The 24,979-nt window shown below is 46.1% G+C and overlaps 1 protein-coding gene across 8 annotated transcripts in view; it reads left to right on the forward strand.

The window, feature by feature from the left end:
• Positions 1-588: 588 nt before the first annotated feature.
• The window catches only part of DPF2 (double PHD fingers 2), a 763,557-nt gene continuing 739,166 nt past the window's right edge, over positions 589-24,979 (forward strand). For all 8 annotated transcript variants that reach the window (XM_069644977.1, XM_069644981.1, XM_069644978.1 and 5 more), the window contains exon 1: positions 589-716. In XM_069644977.1, coding sequence (XP_069501078.1) covers positions 685-716 — 32 coding nt within the window. In that variant the 5' untranslated portion in view covers positions 589-684. The remainder of the gene's footprint in view (positions 717-24,979) is intronic.

Below are 24,979 nucleotides of genomic sequence, written 5' to 3' on the forward strand. Positions count from 1 at the left end.
TGTTAAGAATTTGATGCCAGAGATTAAAGTACCTTTAAAACAGTTTATTGAGTAAGAGACTCAGTGACAGCAGGCACCCCCTTTCGAGGCAGGCTCCAACTGACTACACAAAGAACAGAAAAAATAAAAACATTCCATAGCAGAACAGAACATTGCAACATCACAATGCGTGGAATAGAAGCAACACCAGAATAGGATTCCAATGCTCCTGGAACTGCTATGTAAATATAAAGAAAACAGGTAAATGAATAAACAAAACCTAACACACTGGTTAGTGATTATATATCTATTGTTTCTATAAATAGCACATCATAAAGTACTGATTATCAACTCCCCCAAACTAACCTTTTCAGTTGGGTACACCACATAGCTTGTTGGGAAACTCTTACCATTCTCCATTCGGATTATTGACTAAACTATGCTCCTGGTCAATCTCGGAGAAATTACTGTCTGTCACGATGCTCACTTCGGTTGTTTCCTTCCCGCTCTTGCCAACGGCGTAGACTCCCGTGTTAGCGTAGGACTTACGTGTCCTGGATTTAACGTGCAACCTAGGCGACGGGGAGTAGGCGGAGAAGCATTGCTAGGGTCCTCTTCTCAGATGGGAACTGCTACCCTTCGCAATACCCTCCCCTCCCTTGCCGCGCGCCTGCGTAGTGGCTGCAAGGGAGGAAAGTCAACAAGATGGCGGCAGTGGTGGAGAATGTGGTGAAACTGTAAGTATTTATTTGATGGGGCAGTACGAAGGATGTTAAGGCGGATTAGGGTACAGGGTACTGAAGAATCTTGCCATGGGAAGCCGAGGTGTCCTTCTTTGGGAAAGTGGGCATGGAAGGTCCTGTCATTGACGTTCTGATGATTCTACTCTTTGCTCCTGGCAAAAGGGGCGGCGGTTGGATACTCAAGTTGTCAAATTGGGTTGACTGGAGTGGTAGTTTATTCCTATCAAAAGTTTGGTTGAGAGTATAGAAAGATGCCTCATGTTTGTGGTGTAAGGTTTGCCTTTTGCGGGGGATTCTTTGTCGGTGTGCGTAAAGTGTTCGGGGTAATTATATTTGGGCAGTGGGCTTGTACTTTTTTGGTAGACTTAAGTTGGGAGCATCACCGGGAGAATGCCAGCATACCCCGTTGCAAATTGATTTTTTGTTTCCACTCAACAGTTTGGGGAAACATCTCGTAGTGTAGAGAGCACTTATTCAATAGTATATGCGAAACGCTTTTGCTGTAAAAGGTTTGCACATCAATAATTATTGAAGGCCACTCAATCCGTTCAATTTAAACTTCGTTATCACCGATGAGTGGGCAATATTGTGGTGATGTATATCCATTTCTTTGATACATGCTTGTGATACCCTGATAAACTATCCTTGGGAGCTGTGGTTTATCGGGGGCTGATTGAGACGTTCTTTTTGGTGCAACGATGGCGAGCACAGTGGTTGTTTGTTCTCTATTCACATGGTAGAGTTAATCTATCCTTTATCTGCCAGGATAGCAAAGTCGTGCCAATGGTTAAGGACATTATATCTCGGGGATGTAGTTCGAACTTTGATAGTTCGTGCCGTGGAGTTGTCGTTTTTTTCGTTCATGGAGGAGTGGACAGGTGTTTAAAATACAATTTTATAATGTGCTTATGGTTTCTAAGCACGGCATTCGAACATATTGTGCACTGCGTTATCTTGCTTCCAAGACAAACACGTTGCCCCTGAACTATCCTTCCTCCCCTGTAAACGGAGTGCGCATGTATCTATTCAGCGTGAAGGTGCATTCAAGCTTGCTGTGATGGTTGAAACCTGGTGATGATTGAAGCAGCATCTGTCATGCTGGAGTTGTGTTCAGAGGCGCTGCGTATGTTTTTGGTGCAGTGTGCGCTCTTGCGGAAGTTGGGTAGCTAAGTAACTCTGCGCATCACATACGTGTGTGCGGTGGTTACTTTGTGTGTGCTAAACTTGTGCGAATGGAAGAGGAAGAGTGTTTATACTGTACCAATCGTAGTTGTCTCAAAGCCCGTAGTCTTTGGAGAAAAAGGGAAGGGTGATGGGTGGGAGAAAGAGGGCACAGCTATTTGTGGCTCTAAATGAGCTACTGGTGTAGCAATGTCTTACCCAAGTTTTATACACAATGCGTATGTCCTCGCATCTGTTGCCTGCCCTGAAGTCCTGTTAACCGTGTATTAGTCATGTGGCCTCACATGCCCTGGTACTCTCAGCTATTGTCCTACTATGGCCATGTGGCAGTACTAGACTGATATGGTTGGACCCCTTTTGCAATGGCGCAGACGGGCTAAAACACAGTTGCGTGGAAGGTTGCCCAGAGCAATGCTAGTGGTTCAGATATATTCAAAAACTTCCACCCATCACTTTGTGGTTATAGTTTCTCACTATGTGAGAGAGTGTATGCCCAGATGTGGGTCCCTTGCTCGCTGTGCCATAGGGAACCAAGCTGCACCTCACAGAGGAGGCCCAAGCCCGAAAACACGTCTGGGGTTGCTTGTGTTTTTAAGCTAAGCAGAGGGGACCTGGCCTAGCAGCTCGGGCTGGGCTACAACCATTGGTTGGTGGCAGTACCTGCCTGATTTGGATATGGTTGGACCGCTTTTGCAAGGGCGCAGACTAGCTAAAAACACAGTGGTGTGGAAGGTTGCCCAGAGCAATGCCAGTGGTTCATATTCATTCAAAACCTTCCACCCACCACTTTAGTGGTTACAGGTTGTACTAGTGCCCTGTTACTGCATTTCCCACGATTACTGAAAAGCCAAAACTGTGACTTTGACAATTTTTATACATGGTGTAGGTACGCAGCGTTTTGGGCTGTCCTCTTTTTTTTATTTATTTTTTTTTAAACGTAGCGCATTACTGTGGGTTGTGGACTGTGCATCCATTGGGATTAGTCCTTGGTTAGGTGTTGAAATGGCAACATTTTGAGCGATTTGCAAAATTGATTGGAGAATTGGGGGGTGGGGGGAATTCCAAGCCAATACAGCAATAGAATTTTGGAGGGGTGGGTGTGTGACCAGAGAAGGATTGTTTTATATAGTGAGACTCTATGGTGGCGAATTCCCAAATTCTTTAGAAACCCCTGCATATAGTAGGATACAAATTGTGCCCCGTTGTCAGGAACAATACCAGCAGGCACACCCTCTCTGTCAAATACTGTGGCAAGGAACTCCACAACCTTCTCAGCCGTAACTGTGGACAAAGCAGTAGCTTCCACCCTTCTGGATGTATAGTCCACCATGACCACTATGAACCTGAGACCACCACCCTCCAAGGCGTCCATGGGACCCATTCTATCGACTGCCAGCGATTTGCAAAATTGATTGGAGAATTGGGGGGTGGGGGGAATTCCAAGCCAATACAGCAATAGAATTTTGGAGGGGTGGGTGTGTGACCAGAGAAGGATTGTTTTATATAGTGAGACTCTATGGTGGCGAATTCCCAAATTCTTTAGAAACCCCTGCATATAGTAGGATACAAATTGTGCCCCGTTGTCAGGAACAATACCAGCAGGCACACCCTCTCTGTCAAATACTGTGGCAAGGAACTCCACAACCTTCTCAGCCGTAACTGTGGACAAAGCAGTAGCTTCCACCCTTCTGGATGTATAGTCCACCATGACCACTATGAACCTGAGACCACCACCCTCCAAGGCGTCCATGGGACCCATTCTATCGACTGCCACCTTCAACCACACATCTTTGGGGATCACAACCGGATAGACAGGCTGAGGAGCTGGAATTTTACTCTTATCGCTGGCCGCACAATCCTTAACCACGTCCTCTACGTCACCATCCATTCTCGGCCACCAGTACACCTCCCTCAGCCTTCTCTTGGTCATGGATCTTCCCAGGTTGCCTCGTGAGCTAAAGCTACAAGCCTCCCTTTAAGCGACTCCGGTGGAACCAACCTCAAGCCCCTGGCGACACCCCAAGGACCCTCAGACAACTCCTGCCACACATGGCCAAAGAGCTTGGACAGATTTCCACTCAGGATCCCACTTCTAAGAGCAGCCCTGATCTCAATCAACGCAGGGTCCCGCGAACATTCCTCACTCCACACCTGTTCACAAACAGCAGGAGCAACACTTGCAACCAAAGTGCACTCGTCCCCCACCACTTCCTGAACCTCATCAACACCTCCAGAACATGGAAATCGCGACAATCAATCTGTGACAGCGTTCTTTACACCGGGAACATACTCAATCCTGAAGTTGAATTCACTCATGTCAGCCATCCATCTCATAATTCTGGATGAGGCAAGTGACAACCCTTTCGTAGTCAAAACATGAACCGAGGGTTTATGGCCTGTGCGAAGAGTGTATTCGACACCCCAAAGGAAGGTTCTAAAATGTTTTGAGGCCCATACGGCTGCTAATGCCTCCCTTTCTATCACAGCGCATCTTTGTTCCGCATCTCTGAGGATCCTGGACGCAAAAGCAGTGGGGCGGAACACGCCAGCCACCCTCTTTCTGTTCTAACGCAGCCCCAATTCCATATTCACTAGCATCAACCGTCAGAACAGTTTTTCTGCACGGGGAGAAGGAACTCAATGAAGGAGCCTGATCAACTTCCCTTTTTAAATGAACAAATTCATTTTGGCATTCATCGGACCACTCAAAGTGAACACCCGTCCTCAGTAAGACTCTCATGCTGACAGTTTTGTCTGCATAGGAAGACACAAATCTGCTGTAATACTCAGCAAGGCCCATGAAAGATCTCAATTGTTCTTTGTTCACAGGAGTGGGGGCATCCCTCAACACCTTCACCAAATCCTCCATGGGATGGATACCTTCGGCATCTAGCGTATGTCCGAGGTAAGTTACACTGGGTACACCTACCTTACACTTGCTAATCTTAACGGTAAGGACACTCCCTTTAAGCACCTCCATCACCTGCAATACCCTTCTGTCATGTTCAGCACGAGACTTGCCCCAGACCAAAATGTCATCCTGGAAACATTCCACTACTTGGATGCCTGCAAATAGCTTCTGCATAACTCTCTGAAACACCGCGGAAGCGGATGCCAGGGCATCCTACAAAAACGGAATGCACCAAAAAGGGTAATAAGAGGTGAGTGGGCGAGACTCCACATGCAGGTCTGTCTGGTGGTAAGCGGATGAGAGGTCTCAGGTGGAGAAACACAAGGCCCCACCCACCAAAGAGAGCATCTCGTTGATATTCGGCAGTGGATGTCTGTCAACCCAGATGCAAGAATTCAGATCCCTAAGATCCACGCACATCCTCATGTTACCATCTGCCTTACGTGCCAACACCACCGGGGCCAACCATTCTGAACACTCCACCTCCTCAATGACCCCCGCCTCCATGAGCTTGGTCAGTTCCCCTTTCAGCGCATCCTGAGCCACTACAGGAACCCTTCTGACCCTATGAATGCTGGTTATGGCACCTCTCTTCAGAACTATCTTGTGGGTGAACCCCTTTAGTTTACCCAAATTGGAGGTAAAAACAGTGGGAAACTTACTTTCGAGTTCCCCTGCCGCCAGTGGTAAGGCCAGCTTAGTACTCCCATTATCCTCACTCGACACAGGAATGGCCTTGCCAGGGCGTATCTCGATGTCTAAGGCAGCCTGTTCGTCCCATCCAGCAACAGGATCTCCCTTGTGTGCCACATAAAGTTTCCCCCGGGTCTTGCGTCCCTCGAATTCGATGGTGACCCACTCGAAACCTAGAACTTTAATGGGAACATGACCATAGGCACCATAGGCCGAAGGAAACAACTCAGACACCCTCTTCTGGAATTTGGCAACATATAGTTCGGGAGAGATCATCGTATAGGTGGATCCGGTGTCCATCATATCTATGGGCATGTCATTAACTGTCAGTGGCCCAAGTATTTTTCCTTCCAAGTCCCACGCTCAACAATTACCCTTCTCACACCACCCGCAGGTTCAGAACACCCAACATAGCCTACCACAGTCACGTCCTCGGTTTTCATTGTTAGCATCCACCATCCTCACAGCTTCTCTATTAGGAGCAGCACTCCTGCACATACAAGCATAGTGCCCCTTCCCTTTGCACCTCCTACAATCCACGGTGGAGGCGGGACACTCTTTCGACCCTGCCAAGTGTCCTCGCCAACCACACTTTTTACACACATCCCTCGACCCAGACGTCCCTTTGACGTCCCTGTATTTGCCCCTAGAGTCATCGCCCTTCCGGGGCATCACCGCATTTATCACCTCTCCCTTGTCTGTCATTTCCTTAACGCTCTTCCTGGACTCTTCCATAGCCCGGGATATCTCGATAACCTTCTCAAAGGGTGGATCCTTCTCTATCCACAGTCTTTCTCTAACTCTGGAGTCGCTTGACCGCATCATGACTTGATCGCAGATGTATTCATCCATCAAACCTGTGAACTTGCACATGGCTATCAGGGTACGAAGAGCTGTTAAATGTGAGTCCATCCCCTCGCCAGATCCTTGTGCTCTGGAGAAGTAATGGTATAGTTCTAGTACCACGTTGGCCCTTTTTCTGAAATGCGCCTCCAACTTGCCAAGGGCAGTTTAATAGGCAAGTACCTCCTGAGCAGTGTCACCCCTGCCCGCCCCCCGCACCCCTCGCCACACTGGGGGCGCTGAGCATAAACATTAGGCCCTGGAAGATGTCTGAAAATTCGGAGCCCCTCGGTGCCCAAGCAATTTAGTAGGGCAGCCTCCTTATCGGTGAGCTTTGCTCCCCAGGCAGCCCTAAGGTACACTCTGAACGTATCAACCCACAACTCCCATGCAATGGCTGGTTCACCAGGAATGGGCAGGAATGCAGGAGGGGGCGCATTGCTGTGCTGCATTGTGACAGGTACCCAAAACCAGAGCTTTATTCAGATCTGGAATGGGCCACTCCCTATTATAGCCTTCTTCCAGAGTGCCGTTTGTATTCACGATGCTTGAAAGGTGTCAGCAGGGCACTTTGAGTCAGTAAGGGGCCGTCTGCTTCACTGCCCCCCCCCTACCTGACGAACAGAATCACCAGGCACTCCGCCACAAGACCACTTAGATCTCTCTATGCCAACACCATTGTCAGGCCTACCTCGCGGAAAGTGCGTGCTGGTGGCTCCAGTTTCCCCACCCTAGCAGCCACACACTGGAATGCCCTGCCACCTCACCTCAGACTCATCGAGTCACACCTAGCCTTCCGCAAGGCTATCAAAACCAGACTCTTTGTTTGACCTTAACCTGTTTCTGCATATATTCCTGCTAACCTGTAACTAAGAGCCTCCTGCACCCGAATGTAATCTTAAATCTGTGTATCCTCTGTAACAGCGCCTCGATGCCTCATGGGCTGCAAGTGCGCTTAACAAATGCAAATAAATAAATACTGTGCCCCTTTAAATGTCACGATTCAGTTCTCCCGGCCCTGCAAGGTTTAATCCTTCACTGAAGCGTCCGAAACCGCTTGCGCAGTCAAAGCAACGAAGAGCCGCCTTCATTATTGGCCCCCCACTCCCCTTAGGCTGCCGGATAGTTGGTCGCAGGGGAAAAGCGCTATTGGCTACGACTCCACCCCTTCTTGTTACGTCCGACTTGCGACAGTTCCCCTCCCTCACCTGATGCGCGTTGCTGTAGACACCGGCACTGCGCTCGACCCGGACTGGGGAGCGCAGGCCAGCAGGCACACTGGCCTCCGGACTTGTCCACACACAAGGAACTGCAGCCGTGTGCACGTATAGGGCTGGGTGGCCGCGGACACTTCATTCTTCAACGTCCACGGAAGGGAGAGATCCGCACAATGCAAGCTGCGCAGGCAGGGAGCCGCTTTCTCACAGGGGCTCTGGGTGCGTTGGCAGGAAGGACCTCACACCATCGAGTTTCCGCTTCAGCAACGTTGGTGTTCCCTCAACCAGACAAAGGGATCTGTGTAACTCCAGGCGAGCAGGCAGGACCGCTGGGCCTTTTGGATCGTCAAGGTGCGCGAGTTGCACAGGCTGATTTTTCTCGTCGCCAGTGTAATAATGCAGGCACAGACTGGTGACTGAAGTGTCTTCTTTATTGAAATCAGCCTTCAACTTTTTGTCCACTGTAGATCAACCATCAGCGGTAACACATTTCAAGTTGCAAAGCATTGAAAGTCACTTGCCACCTCAGTTTTCCCCATGGCACACAATTGCTTATTCGCCAAGCGTCAAATATCGCCTCCTAGTGGTGAGTGCACATTTTGAACCATGACAGCCGTAATTGTTTCAATGTTCTCTAGAGGAATCCTTTATTTCATTTCGTGGGCCAACCCTGTGTCGTGGTGTTTGCATCCCTCTTTTGACCCCTCTTGTGGTAGGTGAGAATCGGGAGACTGGCGTGGAGGCATGTTCTCTGAACACTACTTTATTCTTTAACGAAAACATTACCTGAGCTGTTCTGCCCTATTCTACAAACAAATTCGTAATGTGGTGCTCTTCAGGAGGCCTTAAATAAATCCTTAATGCAGAAACCTATTCTAACCTGAGTTCTCTCCGTGCCACTGCACACAGTGACATACTTTAGGCTTGTTCCCGAATCAAGGGTGGTTGGCTGGTGTCTCTTTACTATAGGCTCCTCTCCTAGACGTGAAAAGAAAACCTGTGTATATAGTACATACATAATATGAATCCACCATAAGTTTGATTGTTCATAAAAGTCAATGAATGGGCCAAACAGTCATGGGCCTCATTACGGGACCGGTGGTAACCTGCCGGTGCTACCGTCGGGTTGCTGCCAGACTAATTAAAAAAATTACTGGTGCTTGACTTCCCTGTGCCACCGGGCTATTGGAAGTCAGGTGCCAGCAATTTCGTTAGTACCCGTTCGGGCACACAAGAACACCATTGCTAATGGTGCTGGTGCTCCGGTGCAAACTCTGCAGGTGCCGTCCCGCCCGGCAGGTCTGACTCGCAGAGTTGTAGGTGAATGGGTCAAAAATAACTCTCTCTGCACAATTGTTCATAATTATCAAGTTGTATGATCTATCGTCACAAACAATATATAGGTTTACAGCGATATTTACACAATCGCACCATAAATCTTTCTAGTAAAGAAAAAATGCAATAACATTGTTGATTGTCAAAATTTTGGTCAAGTGAAATAATATTATAGAGTCCACTTTTTCGATAATTTTAAGGCAGACTAAACCCTAGCTTGACATTTTTCGATCCCATAATGATTGCAGGGTCTTCCTCAGGGGGTCCAAATGAATACATTGGTGTACAGGTGACAAACCTGTGGATGAATGACGAGAGCAAGAATGTGAGAATTATTTTCCAGCGTTCGGGCATGTGGTTCTAAGCAAACCGGAACAATCATAAAAACATTTCCTATGCACCTTACCTTAGTTTTCCGCACTTCTGCACGTGCAAAATCAGGCAGCGGGGCGTGGCCATCTTGGCTAAACTGATCCGTTGCCTCATTGCCCTAAGTTGAACTGCCCTTGCGGCACTAAATCATATTCCCCCGTCCCTAAAGTGGACATCACTATTACTAGCAATTTTCTCCTCCTATTTTCATGACGTTAGTGGGCAGGGTAGCCAAACGCGCCCAGTCATCATCTACGTCTTAACGTTAGTTGACGCAGAACCCGCAATATCAACACACGCTTCCTCTCGCAGCACAGCGCGTCCCAAAATCGGAATAGAAAACACTATTTTTTTTAAAGGAAACACTAATACTCTGCAATTTATAATGTGCTTTTATTTCAAATGTTCTGAGAACACTCCACCAATTTTCATATTCAACCACATTTTTTATTTCTTAGTTTTCGAACATCAAATCTTTATCATGAGGCACAAAGTGTTTCTTTCGGTAGAAGAAGCGCATTGGACGCACCTGGAATCACAAGGCTTCGGCATTACCTTCTTGCTAGACCACCGTAAACTGTCGGGTTGCTTCTTGTTGCTGGTACCGCGAAAGGGCATATCGGTCCGGGACGATCGTTCCACATCAGCGTAATTGTAAGCTAGCCATGCCAACCATTTAGGTGTATCTGCCACTGCCTGCTGAAGAACCCGTCACTGGGTATCTGGAATCGATGACATTCGCAGAAAGGAAGGATGTAGCTGTGTAGAAAACATAACAGAAATATCTCAGTAGCCTTTCTTTATTCTAATTTATCCATTTACCCTTTAATTCTGCACCGGGTGAAACCTAATAATGAACAGAAACCATGGAAACACAGAGAAAACATTGTGGAAAGTTTGAGTCTACGATGAGCTTGAGAGGTTAGTGCTGTGGAGTATATTTAGCTCGCAATAGGATGCGGAAGCTGACGGAAGAATTCAAACAGCACATAGACAGCATTATAACAGAATATTAGCAACGTACCTGGCGGTGTTGGAACCTGCGGGAACACAGACGTGGACTCCATGCATTTCGGTGCTGGACTGCCCATGTGCCCGGGACAAAGACAAATACATATAGGTTGTGTTTGCGTGTCGTCACAATATGCCCCAACCAACAACCCATTACAAACTAAGCCGGCAATACCGGTGAGAAAATGAAACCTTGACTCGTTAGTCTATGAACTCATCTACAGTAAAACTTAACATTATATTTGGTATTTCCATTCTATTGGCATTAAGCAGAGTGTCTGCTTAGATCAACGTTTTTCATAAAATGAAATTACATGTTCCTTTGTCCAGTTTTGAAATGGTGAACCTTATCATTTTTGTGGGTATTACACACCTCCCGTCATTCAATCCATAGCGAACACTCCCTTTCTTCCAAGGACGAACAACAATTGAACCTTCTTAGGAGCTTGTATGCTAAGTTTCATTTTGGTGAAGGAAAGCCACAAATCAAAAACATACTGTACAGGATGCGTCGGTGTGAACAGCCCACAAGCAACATCAAACGCAATGACCTTCACTCCTATGGGAGCGATTAGGCCGACCAACGTGGCATTTGAAATATGTACGAAAAACAAACTAATTGTTTGCTGGATCCACCAATGCTGCGCTATCGTGAATATTTTTTAACTCTTCTGTATTGATAGTGATTTAGTTATTTTATGACAACAGTTCCAGTTAGTGTCCTCCCCATTGTCACATCTGCATGTACCCTGTTTTTGTGGAGGAATGTGCTCTGCGGATGGTTCCATGTGATATAATCGCGGCAAAAATTGCCGTGATAACAAAATATCGTGGCAAAAATGCCACCGTTTTTGCACCGCAATGTAAAACATGCGGGGGACACCCCCGCACCCATTATACCATTTAAGGGGAGCGGGGGGCAACTCCGGCTCCCCTTAATTGGTATAATGGGGCACACTTTTACCGGGCCAAACAGCAGCATTTTTGCCGCGATTATATTACCTGATAACCTGCTGATTACGTGAGACACTGACCAGTCATAAATCCAAGTGCCCTTCCAACTTCCAGTGCACTAACAAATGTTTGAGGTATATTCACCTCCCCTGCACCATTCTTGTACCGGGCAAATTACATGGAAGCGAAGGTGGGAGACAGCTCCACCCCTCCTGCACCTATCTGCATCACCCATGTTTCATATAAGTGTACTAATGTGTATTCTTTGAACTCTATTTTGTTTCCTTCAAAATGCCTTCTTTTTCGAGGCCCTATGGCCCTCTGGCGAACTGTTCACTATCCCTCTCCCTGCACCGCGCACAGCCAACCCCCACCACCTCTGTCAGCTCAGCGCGTCTCCTGTTTTCACAGAAATGCAGCTATTCATTTTTGCAAATAGAGAGTATCGAGCCCTGACAAAATGTGCTCATCCAAGAATGTGAGACCAAGGCCTGCTCCAACCCCTCCCTGCAAGGCCACGGTCCCCTGAACCCATGACCCCTATTGCCTTTGAACGCATCGGGTCATGAGACCCTACCCCTGCACCACCTCAAATTCACTTACCAGATACCTAATCTAGAGTGGTCATATATTTTGGTAACACTACCACCTATCCCCACTGTTTTTGACATCGTAAAACTCCAAAGGCCGCAAATCAAAGATCAGCCCTTCTGATGTTGCATCTGAAAGCAACGACCCCTAACACATGCCCCCATAAAAATATAGGTCAGAATGCACTTATTTCACACCAACAGCCACCTTTCATGCTGTGGTTTGCTTAGTCATTTGTTTTTGCATGCCAAGTTTATTTAGCTTGGGTCTTATTCCTTAGTGGACGCATATTTATTGTGTCCATTTGTGTCTATTTGGACACGTGCATGCTAAGGCAACTGCAGATCCCTCAGTTGCTTTCATGCTGATATCCATCCGACCCTCCCATTCACTGATCAGTGAAGGACCCACAAGAGCTGGCCGAAAGCGGGAAGGAGGAAAACAGAGTTAAACTCTTGTCATCATCTAACATGCACTTCTTGCGAAAGAAAAAACACATATATTTGAAAAGACAATTTGGACGCGTAATACTTTTAATAGCTTTGAAATTCAAGTTGCATAGATTTCCATTGGTCATGTACAATATACAAACATTGTGGAACCTTCACACCACTGCTAATCATTTATACCGGGAAGTCAACTGTTCAACGAGGTCCACTTTTGGTGGACAGGGTACGTTTGCAATGTTTTGTGCCAATGTATGTGTCCTAGGAACACAATTGTGATCGATTCCATGAGTATGCATGTCCACCACAGTCAAAGTGAGATCTTTCACAAAATCTAATTCCATTTCCAGGTATATCGGCTTGACCACTCATTTTTTTTGTGTCGCTTCTTTTGCAAAGGCCATTGTGTAACGAAGCATCCCAAAGTTTCCTGCGGTTCTCGATTGTTCTCGTTATGCGCTAGTACCGCTGGTAATCTTCGATCATGCATCCCGTTTATGCTGAAATGCAACCTCTTGGGCCTGTACTTTAGGCACATATTGTGGAACACCTCCAAATCTCCGGTGTGACAGAATTCTGTGAGTCCCTTCAGGTCTCTTGAAAGAGTTTTATCAAACACAATCTTCTCAAGAGCTTTGTGTGGAGGTGAAAATGGAACCAACTCCTTTTTCTTGCGTTCCTGTTCGTCCGGTAAAGGTACATGTGCACATTGGTGATAATGTAGGTTTTCATGCCACGAGTGAACTTTGGAACAGTGGTGCATCAATGAGCGCCATTTTTCAAGTAGAATTTCCACAGACCTATCACAAGTTTTGGAGGTCCACCAAAGATGGTTGCTGAAAGACTGGGACCACTCTAAAATATTTAGAGAATTTTTTTACCTACGGCTGTGATTTATTTATTTTTAATTGATTTGCCATACCTCAAATTGATGGCGAATGTTTGGAAATTGCTCTTGCATGGCCTTGGCTATTGAAACATGTCTGTCAGTGGCAATGAGGTCCATTTGCATTCCCCTCGATTGAAGATGTTTGAGGGATTTTATCAAACTGTTTCTCCATGGCCCCTGAGGATTTACATTCGGACACCTGCACAACCTCCGAACTCAATTCTTTTTTTCTTTTTTTTTTTTTTGAGTTTCCATGTCCTGAAAGTGGTATGTGCAGTATTTTGCTGAAAATCCAGGGCTATAGCACTGTCCATCACCAGCTAGCCTGAAACGTTTGACAGAGAATGTCCTTTAATTGACATTTGTTCAATTTTCCAGGCTTGACTAATAGCGGGGAATAAAAATTCTTTGATATTTGTAGTACTGTGTTTTAGCAAGGAACTGAAGTCCCACAAATTGACAAACTGCACAACTTACGTATAGCCACTGAAAAGTAGAGCTGCTGAACAGATTTCCAGCTGGCACTTTGCCCAGCATCGAAATCATGGAGGTGGGCACAGGTGGCTTGGATGTTCAGTTTAGTGCCTTTTTAATACACAAGTCACAATCACCAATGGCTCCCCGCATATTTTCCCCCTCACTGGATGCACACATTGCAGCATCAGTATAATCTCTACCAGGCAGCTGTCGAATACAATGTATTTCTATTAGCCAATCGTCCTGCATGATTGTGGTTTGTGACTCAACTGTGATGGACAATTCGCCCAAACTAGGCAAACTGTAGTCGATATCTTTGGCAAGTTCCTCAGTCCATTGCATTGAAGTTTCAGTCTGTTCAGCTTGTGTTATTTGCACACGAATTGGAGAAACCGTCAACAACAAATGTTTATTGGGTGGACTTTTTTTGCGGGTGTAGCTTGTGTCAAGTGGTCTTCGAGGAATTTCAATGCCAATGCATCTTCATTGTATTCAGTTTCATCTTCATCTTGCCTAGTTCTCAAATTGTAGCAATGGTCCAACAAGTGCTGGCTTCGCCGGTCACATTCAATTAATTTTCTTGCCATTGGACATGAGCATCTCCAGTCTGCTTATTGACTGGACCACGCTGCGCCTCAAATAGTAGTTGCTCCATGGTGAAATCTGGAAAGCAGCATCTTTCATTTAATTTGTTCTGTGTCTTTATACTTCTTTTCCTTCTGGGCATCTAGGAGATGAGTTGTAAAAACATGTTCAATGTAAATCACACATACAGTAGATAGCACTGTAAAGAAAAAACATGTTGTGAAGAAAGCACCAGCCCAAAACACTTTGAGAAAAGTGTTTTTTTTAATTTACCCTTGTTTTCTTGATTTTCTGTGAAACCGTGGTCTTCTCTGTAACGACCGCACCAGCAAGTTGGTCCACCACCTCTGATCCATCTTCTTCCTCCTCCTCTTCTAATTCCTGACCTTGTATACATTCCTTTGTCTAGAATATTGATTAAAAAAAAAAGAATCAAACATTTTAGTCAAATATACATTTCGAATTTCACCTGATTGATGGCAAGTGTACTCTTTCAGAGATCACTGTGCCAAACATACTGGTTGTAGTGTTGCCCTCAAACATTTTGCAATGTATTCTGCATTAGGGAGAAATTGTAACGTTAGAACTGAAATGATGAATGTCACTGTCTAATAGTATCCTATGTAGGATTTACTTTCTTTCATTCAAGGGACCTGTTAGTACGCATACCTCATACTCTGGACCAGCTCCAAAGGATGATGTAATTGTAGTCTTGTACCAGCATCCCCATGTAACACAGTATGGATGAAAACAGTGAAATAAAACGGTGAAATGGAACAGAGATAATGGGATGCAGACATGGTCCATATAAAGAGAAACCCTTAAATGACACATAATGTAAACAACTGACAACTGAAAGGGTACATAAACAATTTCATATTATTTGAAATTCCAAGCATGATACATTCTCGTATTGAAAAGTGAAATAAAATTACCTGATGGGCGCTAGAAGTTGTTGACTCCGGAAAAGAAATGAATGCAGAATCTTGCTCCATCATTCTCAGTGCATTGTCACAAAGTGGTGAAAGGGAAAAGTAGATTTGCATTAGATATGTGGGAAGATCCAACTCTTGATAATATGAACTTCTGCAAGTTTGTAGGGCTCACCATTGCTAAACACTGGACGTGTCGGTGGTGTTGTCACTTGTGAGCGTCTGTGCTCCAGTCAGTATGCTCTCCTAAACAAATGGACATGTCAAGCACGCAATTACGAAAAGGTTATATTTCTTTTGAAGGGCACTATGGCATTGTTTTCTATGGTCATAATTACTTTCTATGATGTGCCATAAACCAGGGACAGATGTGTATTAAAATGTGGTATAGTTAAAGTAATACAATCTGGTAATCATCCGGTCCTCGCCTGAGGCAGCGTGTGCACGAATAGAGTTGGAATTACATTTGGAAGCAGTTTACGAGACGTTCTGAGTCGATGCTTTTTTGTGTACTGCGATTGGTTGTAGATATCTGGGGTAAAGTTCAGTCTGCAGATGCGGAATCGATTGTCTCTCGAGTCTTCCAAGACATCCTCGACTCTTTCAAGCTCGTCCACCGGAAATCCACAACGTCCAACCCATTCTCTTATGAAATCAATATTTGTCGGGAATTTATGCATGATGGTGGGCATACTTTGAACTGGCTTCTAGAATGGCATCTGAAAACCATACAAGCGGGCATTCTCGAAAAAATGCTGTATTAAAAAAAAAAGTATACATTCTACTGAATGGATGAGATTATAAATTTTCTATGCAATCTTTATTTTGGTCAAAGAAGCAAAACCTGTGTAGTGTATGTCACGTTATGGTACTTGGCATTTATATAGCGTTCTATATCTTTGGTATGGTCTCAAAGTGCTGGTAGATTGAATGCCCTTGGGAACCGCAGTGGGGAGGAGGAGGAGAGGGAGAGGGAGAGGGGGGGAGGGAGAGGGAGGAGAGGGAGGGTAGGGGGAGAGAGATATATAGAGAGATATATATATATATAGATAGATGTGTGTCTTTGGATAGCTGCGTTTTATTAGGGTGATGAGGTGGTCATGGCGTAGTATTCGTATGTGAACAGCTAGGCTGAATTTGTCAGGGGTATACATGTATTCTAGTTGTGTGATCGAGTATAGTAGAGAGTAAGCGTAGTGATGTGATATGATGGTTTATCTTTAAAGTGCCAGAGACAAGGCACGTGAACAGGATGGCAGGGACCAGAGTGACACACGGACACAGTGACAGGGTGCTGGTCTTACAGCGACAGGAGGGGTAACTTTCATACAGAATTGATTGTTGCAACATAAATCGTAACATGTTACTCGTCCTTTGAATGTACTTTCATGCATCAAAAGGAAACCTGCTTATTGACATGGTTCAAGAAAGATGCAATTCTATCACAGTTGACACTGATGAAATTTTCTATATATCGGGATCAGAACACTTTAAACAGTAGACAATGGTGAAGTCATTGAGATGAATGAACGTTACACTACTAGGTACATTCGTTCAAAATAGATAGAAATTTTGAGATCAGAAAGAGATGATTAGGTGACCTGCCCTTACCTTGACTAACAAACAATTGGATTCAGCAAGCAGGGTAGTTGGTAGCAGGAGAACAGATGGCACGATCACGAGTCGAGTTCCAGCGCTCACAGATGTTCTCAGGATAACTGTCACGGCTATAGCCCAGGCCCTGGTACTCAGGGCCTCTGGGCCGCATCAGTGCCCCTGCATGGCCTCTAGGGCCCAATCATGCCCCCCAAGACTCTCCTGGAGTCAGTCCTGGCGCCTTTGGGACCAGGCTCATTAGGCAGAAGGAGCTGGATCTCTCAATGGGAATGGAACAACATGGCTGCCCCCACATGGTTCAGTTCAGAACTGAACCATGCGGTCTAGCATCCAGGGTGTGGTCAGGCCTGAAGGTACCTGGGATTCCTGGGCACTATTTAAGTCACGCCCAAGCTGCAGCACACGCTTCACGTTGCTCTGCACTCGCAGCGTGATGTTCACCGCGATCTGTCCTCAGCATTCCTGGCCTGCCCCTGCAAGGAAGAGAAGAACACCATTATCCATCCTTACCTGCTTGTCAATCTAGCTCCAGTGTCACCTCGGAAGCTCGTCCACGTTTGAAAGTAGCAACCTGGAGGAGGAAATAGACCATATTAGTAAGCCTTTGCATCCTTCATTCAAGCATCATTCGGAAGCACGCTTACCTGAGCGAATCTCGCTGCCGAGTTATTCCGCGCCAGCCTTCATCAACCTACAAGAGAAAACCAAGGCGAGTGGCTCTCATACTTACTCGACGGTGGTCCGGAAAACATCCACTCTTCGCTCAGCATCCATCCGGCCGCTCACCATCCAGAACACCTCGGCGGGCTGCAAGAGAAGAATAAATAGGTTAACAAAGCAACAAAAGCGCACATAGCGCCGCGCTCTGCGCATTCACTCACCATCTCGAGCACCACCCTACCAACCGGCTTGATGTCTTCATCATCCTTACTGCACCTAAGAGAGAAGGAGGACATTAACGAGGGCAATTACCTTTACGGACAATAATTAAAAAGAATAGACTTGCTTAACTAAGAAACTGAGTCGCAGCAGGTCTGGACTCTCCGGCCGCGCCAGTGAAGTAACTTGGCAGCGAAGCGCCCCCATTCACGACGCACCCCTGCACAGAATTGTAGGATGGAGAGCGCATCTTGCCGAAGTCCAAGGTGAGGAAAACTCTAAAGGGGTTGTTGGGGTTCACAAGGGAGGTGGGCCCAAAGAGAGAGAGATTTTGGGCTAAACCAGAACTCCTGTATTCCAGAATAGATCCTCGGCGGAATGAGAACCCGGGGCAGGCGAGTCCAGATCGGTAGCGGTCCAACCAAGTCTGGAGGCGTCCCTGTGGATACCTGGTTCCTGCTGAACAGGCGGTGGTTGGAGGGCGCAGAACCCAGGGAGGGAGTTTGTTTTAGGAGTGGGTCAAATCGATTTGCTGTTGAAATCGTAAATCAACTTTGTATCTCACCACCGGGAATTACCCTTCCCTCTCCAGAGGGGAAACAACGAGAGCCACCTCGGAATTCCACTAGAGCAGTATTGGAACTGATTTTAGGTGTGTCTTTAGGTGCGTGTCCGGGCCTGCTTAAAGCAGTGTATTTGTCATGTATTTCAATTATATCCACCCCTTTGGAACGCAATGATGTGAAATAATATTTGATGTGGAAAACATAATCTTTGCCATCCTCTTGCCTCGGGAGATGTGAAACTTCAAATGGGGCCAACAAATCCATTTCTTTTTTCTGCAGTCCTTTTTGAGTAACCAGAGTGGTTCTGTTTTGAAATTGGATCGATATTGCAGAATCTGTTAGATCTGCGTTCTCGGGCAGGACAACAGTTAGATCTTAACATTCAGGGAACCCTTTTCAACTGCACACACTGAATGAATGTGCCCTTGCTCTACTGTTCAACTCATCACTTTTTGAGCAATCGCCTACTTCAAGGACTTCTCAGAAAACCCTTGATCTTGGGGATCTCACTAAATGGTTCCAACATTTTGGATATTTTATTTCCTGTGACACTTTCGGGGAATGATCCCTCTGCTTTCCTTTTCACCATTGTACAAGCAGAAATAAAAAAGATATATGGAATAAGTTGAGGGACTCTCTGGGCCTATGCTATAACTGGGAACCAAATGAATCACTAGATACTATAGGGCCTCTGCAGATGTGTGAAAACCATGCCTCATAGTGTAAACTTAAGTAAATTGTGCAAAGATAAATTGAGCCACATACAAACTGGTCAACCTCCTCCAGTCAAATGACCAGCTATTGTGCAAACTGTATCTACTAGTTGCTTAAAAATAGCTACAAATATTACATAAAATGTTAGTACAAAGTTGCTAAAAAAATATTAGTACACAATTAAAATATTAGCAGACCATGATACGAATGTGCAAAAAATATAAGTCTGCGCAGCCGAATGGGATCAATTAAAAACTTGTTTTAAACAGAAGAGTCGCTGTGCAGGCGTAAGTAGGTCCAAGAATCATGTGGGCAACCCTACCATACAACTGAGTAATATCTCTGCATATCCAAACCTTTGTCCCTCCCTTTTAAGAAACTTCTGTAAAAGCTACACGGCGCACACTTGGCTTACCATTGTTGCTTCTAGATTGAAGTTCGCTTTGCTTCGTTTGTAGACTTTGCTGCCTCTGTGGGACTTACTTCAGCAGACTCGCGAGGGAAGTGGGCCGGTGATGTCCTGGCCTCAGCACTTTCCTTGCAGTGCAAACACCAAGCGGCACCAACACTGCCCTTATGCTGCATCTGGCTTTTGCTACTCCGGGTGGATTCAAGCTGTTTTAAAGAGGGGATATGGGAGGGGGGACAGGGAGTGGTCCAGTGTGTAGAGCGCAAAGAAATCCTCTCCTGGTCCCTCCAAGCAGCGCCAACTCCTCCCTTACACTGCACCAGGCACATAAGTAGTCTTGTAGTTCCAAACCACAGTTGAATCTTCTTATATGGGCCAGAAGGGATGAGTTGTGGTCCTATGTAATGTCTGCTCATCAATGCAATTATACCTCATGGGAATGTCCACTGGCTTTGTTCATCTTTCATATGTCTCACTACAGCGCTATGCAGCGATTTCTTAACGAATGAAAAATAACCTGGTCTACTCATTGCATGGGTTACTTCTCAGAAAATCTCACCGGCAAAAATGAAGGGAAGCTCTCTTAGGAGGATGTTAATGATTAGTTTCATTATTCAAAGTCCCAAACTGAATCCAAACAAATGGTCTTATCTGGATGGTATGAAATTGTCACCATCATAGCAGTGATGATCCACCAGAAGTAAGGACATGTGCAGATGTGAACTCTGCTGGTGACCGAAGAAAAAAAAACAAAAGACAGGCCTTCTCTGTGTATGTGTTACAATTCGTTAAGTACTCACAAATGTCTGGAACAGCAGATGTGTAGAATTGGTTCCGAAGCAAGTAGGTACTACCCCCCCCCCCCCCCCAAGTGTTCAGAGGCCAGAAAACTGGACTCGGTGCACCCCGGGGGCAGCACCCTTGGGAAACCCTCTTGGGGAAGAAACCCCAAATCTGGTTCTTGGAGGATGGTGTCTCCAGTCCAATGGAAGTTGCTGCGGAAGAACGCTAAGTGCTGCAGGCTGAGGAGGAATGGTTCCAAGTATCCGCGTATGCAGGAAATCCCGCTAGTAGAAGAGGAGTTAGCAACTCTCAGGATCGAGCACCGACACTGGAAGAAGCCCGGCCGTGCTCAAGGCTGTAATAGAAAAAGGAGAGGAGAGAGAGAAACGAGTTAAGAATAAGCAGCGTAAGGAAAGGAATCCGAACACGAGTGCACGGATCAGGAAGCAAGACTAAGAGGAGGGAAATAAGCAAGGTAAGGAAAGGTAGAATAAGTGGAGGCAGAACACAACAGAAGTGCGGAGGGCGCAGAAAAAGGAGAGGAAGGCTTGGAGAAGTCTCAACAGGCTAGGCAGCAGAACGCTGGAAAAAACACTGGCACGAAACGACACAGTGCAGCGAACAGAAGCGACGCGTCTTTCCCAACCATAGCGAGGAAGTTATAGAATGGGAAGACGCGGTCGCCATGTTGGAAAAGACTAGAATGGCAATTGTTTAGTGGAAATGACGCTGATAAGGCACCATCTTGAGTTCCATTGTTGGTAACGAGAATGCATCATTCCCCATTTCCTCCAAGAATGTTGAGCCGAATTCCTGACACTACGCCCCCGAGACTCTGAAACATCCCATCAACATCCACCTCAAGACCCTCCTCTTCAAGGAATGGCTTCTCCCTAACGCCTAGGTCCAAACACTCCCTACCATACCTGAGACTGGATGATGCTGATTGCCCTACTGTTTCCTCACCTGGTTAATTGTAGACGGATTGCTGACAGTTGCCATTTCTGCCCTGTTAGATCCCAACTCCCATGTTTCTCTGCCCCCTAACTTTGTTCTTCAACCCATGATTGTAAAGTGCTCTGTTGCTCCGCAAAGCTAGATCTGCACTCGATGAATACCATAATCGTAATCCCTTAAAATTCTGCAATATCTAAAGGTGAGATAATTATAGTGATTATAAATCTGTCCAAGGGAAAGGTTAGTGGCCTAGGTTCCCAATACTCCAGTGCCATGTATGTTGAGGAATAGGCACCCAAACTGAGGCGGTTATTGCTAGACAAAGGGACCCTACTGACCACTACGTACGAGGCAACAATCGTTCTGTTCTTGGAGCCTGTGAAAGACCTTGCTGAATGCAGGTCATGTAAGCTACTTTCCCTCATGAGTATCGGCGCTAAAACATTGGCTAAATGTCTGGCACTTTTGGATTGCCTAAATATAGTCCGGACCAGAAGACGTGTAGAAGGGGATGCAGTAGTGTAGGTTGGTTTGCTGTATATGGAGCAGAAGGCAATGACTGTGGTGTTATCGCTTGAAACAGAAAAGGTCTTTGAGAAGGTTGTGGGATTACCCATTCAAAGTCCTAGACGGGTTTGGCCTATGCAGAGAATTCTGGAAATGATTGATGCACTTCACAACTCCCCACAAGCTACAGTGCTGAACAGTAGTCTGGTATTGTAACAGTTTTCCTTGGCATCTGGCACCTTGCAGGGCTGTCCCCTACATTGCCTATTATATACTTCATCTATTGAGCCTTCGGCCGTTGAGACGTAGTGTTCCATAAACAAGAACGTGAATATATATTAAATAGTTCATGGAGGGGGGGGGGGGAAGTAATGTATCCTTGTTTGCAGAGGGCGTTCTCCTCGAGTTGTCTGGTATTGCACACTATTCATAGTTTCCTTGATATCCTTCAGTTCTCTGCAGCACTATCTCATTGGGTTATTGGCGCCAGGCTCATGAACAGAAGTAAACAAGAACATCCATTTAACATTAAAAAGCTTTTATTATGGACATAGCACTTGAGATGCATTACCCTTGAACGTTCCATCCATTAAGCAGCCCCAAGTGTATTCTTGGGTGTGGCTGCTAATGGATTCACAGCTATATAAGCTGCCCTGATCCTCAAGACAGACGCTTCGCATTATTCTGCACTTACCAGGAGCGTAACGCTCACCTTCGCCTAAGGTCAGACCTGATTACCTTTTGAAGGCCCTGCTTCCTGGACATTCTGCCTCCTGCCAGCATATTTACCAACTGGGGGAAGCTGTTCTTACCTGTACATCTGTTCGGCGAACTGAGCATTCATCTTTGCACTTTCCGGAATGCCGAAATCTTCATCTTGGCACCGCAGCACGACACGCTCCATCGTCGACAGCAGCGCCTGCAAGCAAAAACAGAAGACAAGGTTGGACCTCGAAATAACAGTCAGTTTAAGGTTGCGCTTCGCCATACTTTGCACTTTTCCTTAAACCATCACGTACCTGCTGTCGAAAGTTGCGGTAGCATCAATCTTCCATCCGGCCGCGTCTCGATTCTCACAGCTGCATTGAGGCCGCATTTTCATCTAAGGGAGGAAAACAGAAGAGGGACATTATTGCGAGCATAAACAGGAGCAACATATAAAGACATTAAACAGAACGAACAGCATCACAAGAGCTCAAAGACTTACCAATCATAAGGAGGAACATAGTCGCGACTGGACTAATCCTTATCAGGCATCAATGAAGGAACTAGATCCCATTCAACGCGCCCCTGCCAGAAGTAGCAGGATGGAGAGCTTACCCTCCATAATTCACAGGTGAGCTTTATGGGCCGGCATATGCTCACAGAAACTTTACTTTGGGGTGTAAAGGATTCAAGAGGTACCACAATCACAGATTGGCACACTCTTAACTCCACGCAGGAGCAGAATCACCATGTTCCGCCGCTCACAACTTTTCTACCGAGGGAGAGGCCTGAAGGGGGTGATTCCAGTTCAGGGAGGGCTGCAACCATGCCTCAACCCCCCCCCCCCGCAGAGACCAGGTGAGCGTAACCGAACACAAAGCATCAAAAACCCTCTGCCTGGGCGTTATGGAAACTTCAGAAACAGATCAGTTAGCCCTCTTATTAGGTGAATTACGGGCTGAAGTATATGCCTCAAGACAGGAAACCAATGCATTAAGGAGGGATCTTATTGTAACCCGAGAAAGAACGGACGAATGATACAAGCAGGCCAGGTTCCACTGCCTGGAGTAACCCATTCTTCTCATTCTTCCACACCACAGCAGTCAACACGGGTTCAGGTGGTTCTTCCTGGAGCAGTGCCTCTAGCCCCTCCCGAACACTTCATCGGCGACCCAAGCAAGTTTGCTATATTTATGAACCAATGTCTTCATTTCTTGTGCAGACCAGGAGCCTTTCCTAATGACCAGGCCAAAGTGGCATTTGTACTCTCGTATTTAGGAGGTAGTGCAGCGGACTGGTCTATACCTTTGGTAAACCAAGATGACCCTTTACTCCGGAACTTTGGGAATTTCCAACATGAGATGGAGAAATTGTTTGCCCGTCATACTCCAGGACAAGCTCTGGATAACGAGTTGTCACTCAGACAAGGGAGTCAAGATCTATTAACCTATATAGCATCCTTAAATCGTCTCGCAGCCTAGACCAACTGGCCAGAGGAGAAGAGGACTACACTCTTTTTATCGAGAGTTACGTGGAGAATTTAAGGATATGCTGGCGCAAGTGGTGAATTCCCCCTGAGAGGTGTGCGGACTACATAGACCTGATGTTGCAACTCGATCATAGGTTGCAGAATTGGAAAATGGATCGAGCTAGATCAGAGGGATGGTCAGTTTACGTACCACCTTGTGAGAATCGGACTAAACCACATGAACAGTCTGAGCCAATGCAAATTGGTGGATTACGAAGTCCCCTTACCAAAGCAGAAAGGGAAAAAAGAAAACAGCCTTGCTTATATTGTGGACAAACGGGTCATTTCCTCCGTGACTGCCCGGTAAAACCACCCAAGAAAAACGTTGGGGCAACTGACAAAACCGATGAAGTACAGAACTCTGGAAACTCCAATGCCCGGCAAGTGTAGGGGTTTGCTTGTCGAGCATGAAAAAGGAATCTGTGCAGACCTCACATCTAGTCCTTCCAGTGCTTTTGGTGAATCACAAGCAACTATCAAAAATACATGCCTTGGAGTCCTATATTGATTGTGGAGCTGTGGGTAACTACATTGACCAAGATTTGGCTCTCCAAATAGGCCTTCCTCTCCGACAGAAGCAGAAATCGGAAAATGTCACTGCTGTGGGTGGTTCTCAGCTATCATCCGGCCTGGTGACGCAATACAGAGAAAGTTGAGCTTCTGTGTCAGGACAAGCATCAAGAGGACATCACTTTCGATCTCATCGGTGCTCCTCAGTTCCAGATGATATTGGGAATGCCCTGGTTGGAGACCCACAATCCTAGGATCGACTGGCGGAAGCGAGTTCTGACATTTCCTCATGATTGTGCCGACACATGTTACAAAAAAAGATGACGCCAATCTGAAACCGAAGAAGGGAATAGTGTTGGGCCTCTTCAGCTCCTTACCGGCTGAATACCAAGATTACCAGGATGTATTCAAAAAAGAGCAAGCCAACGTTCTGCCCCGGCACAGATCCTACTGTTGTCAAATACATCTTATACCCGGAGCCCTAGATCCATTGCCTCTGAATTTACACTCTAACAGAACAGGAAAGCCAACATCTTAGAACTTATCTGGATCAGTTCCTGGCGAATGGTTTCATTCACCCGTCCAAGTCACCTGCCTCCTCGCCCTTATTCTTCGTGCCTAAAAAGTAGAGGGACTTAAGAACT

This window comes from Ambystoma mexicanum, chromosome 2p (assembly GCF_040938575.1).
Source record: "Ambystoma mexicanum isolate Mex_15411 chromosome 2p, UKY_AmexF1_1, whole genome shotgun sequence".
Lineage (NCBI taxonomy): Eukaryota > Metazoa > Chordata > Amphibia > Caudata > Ambystomatidae > Ambystoma > Ambystoma mexicanum.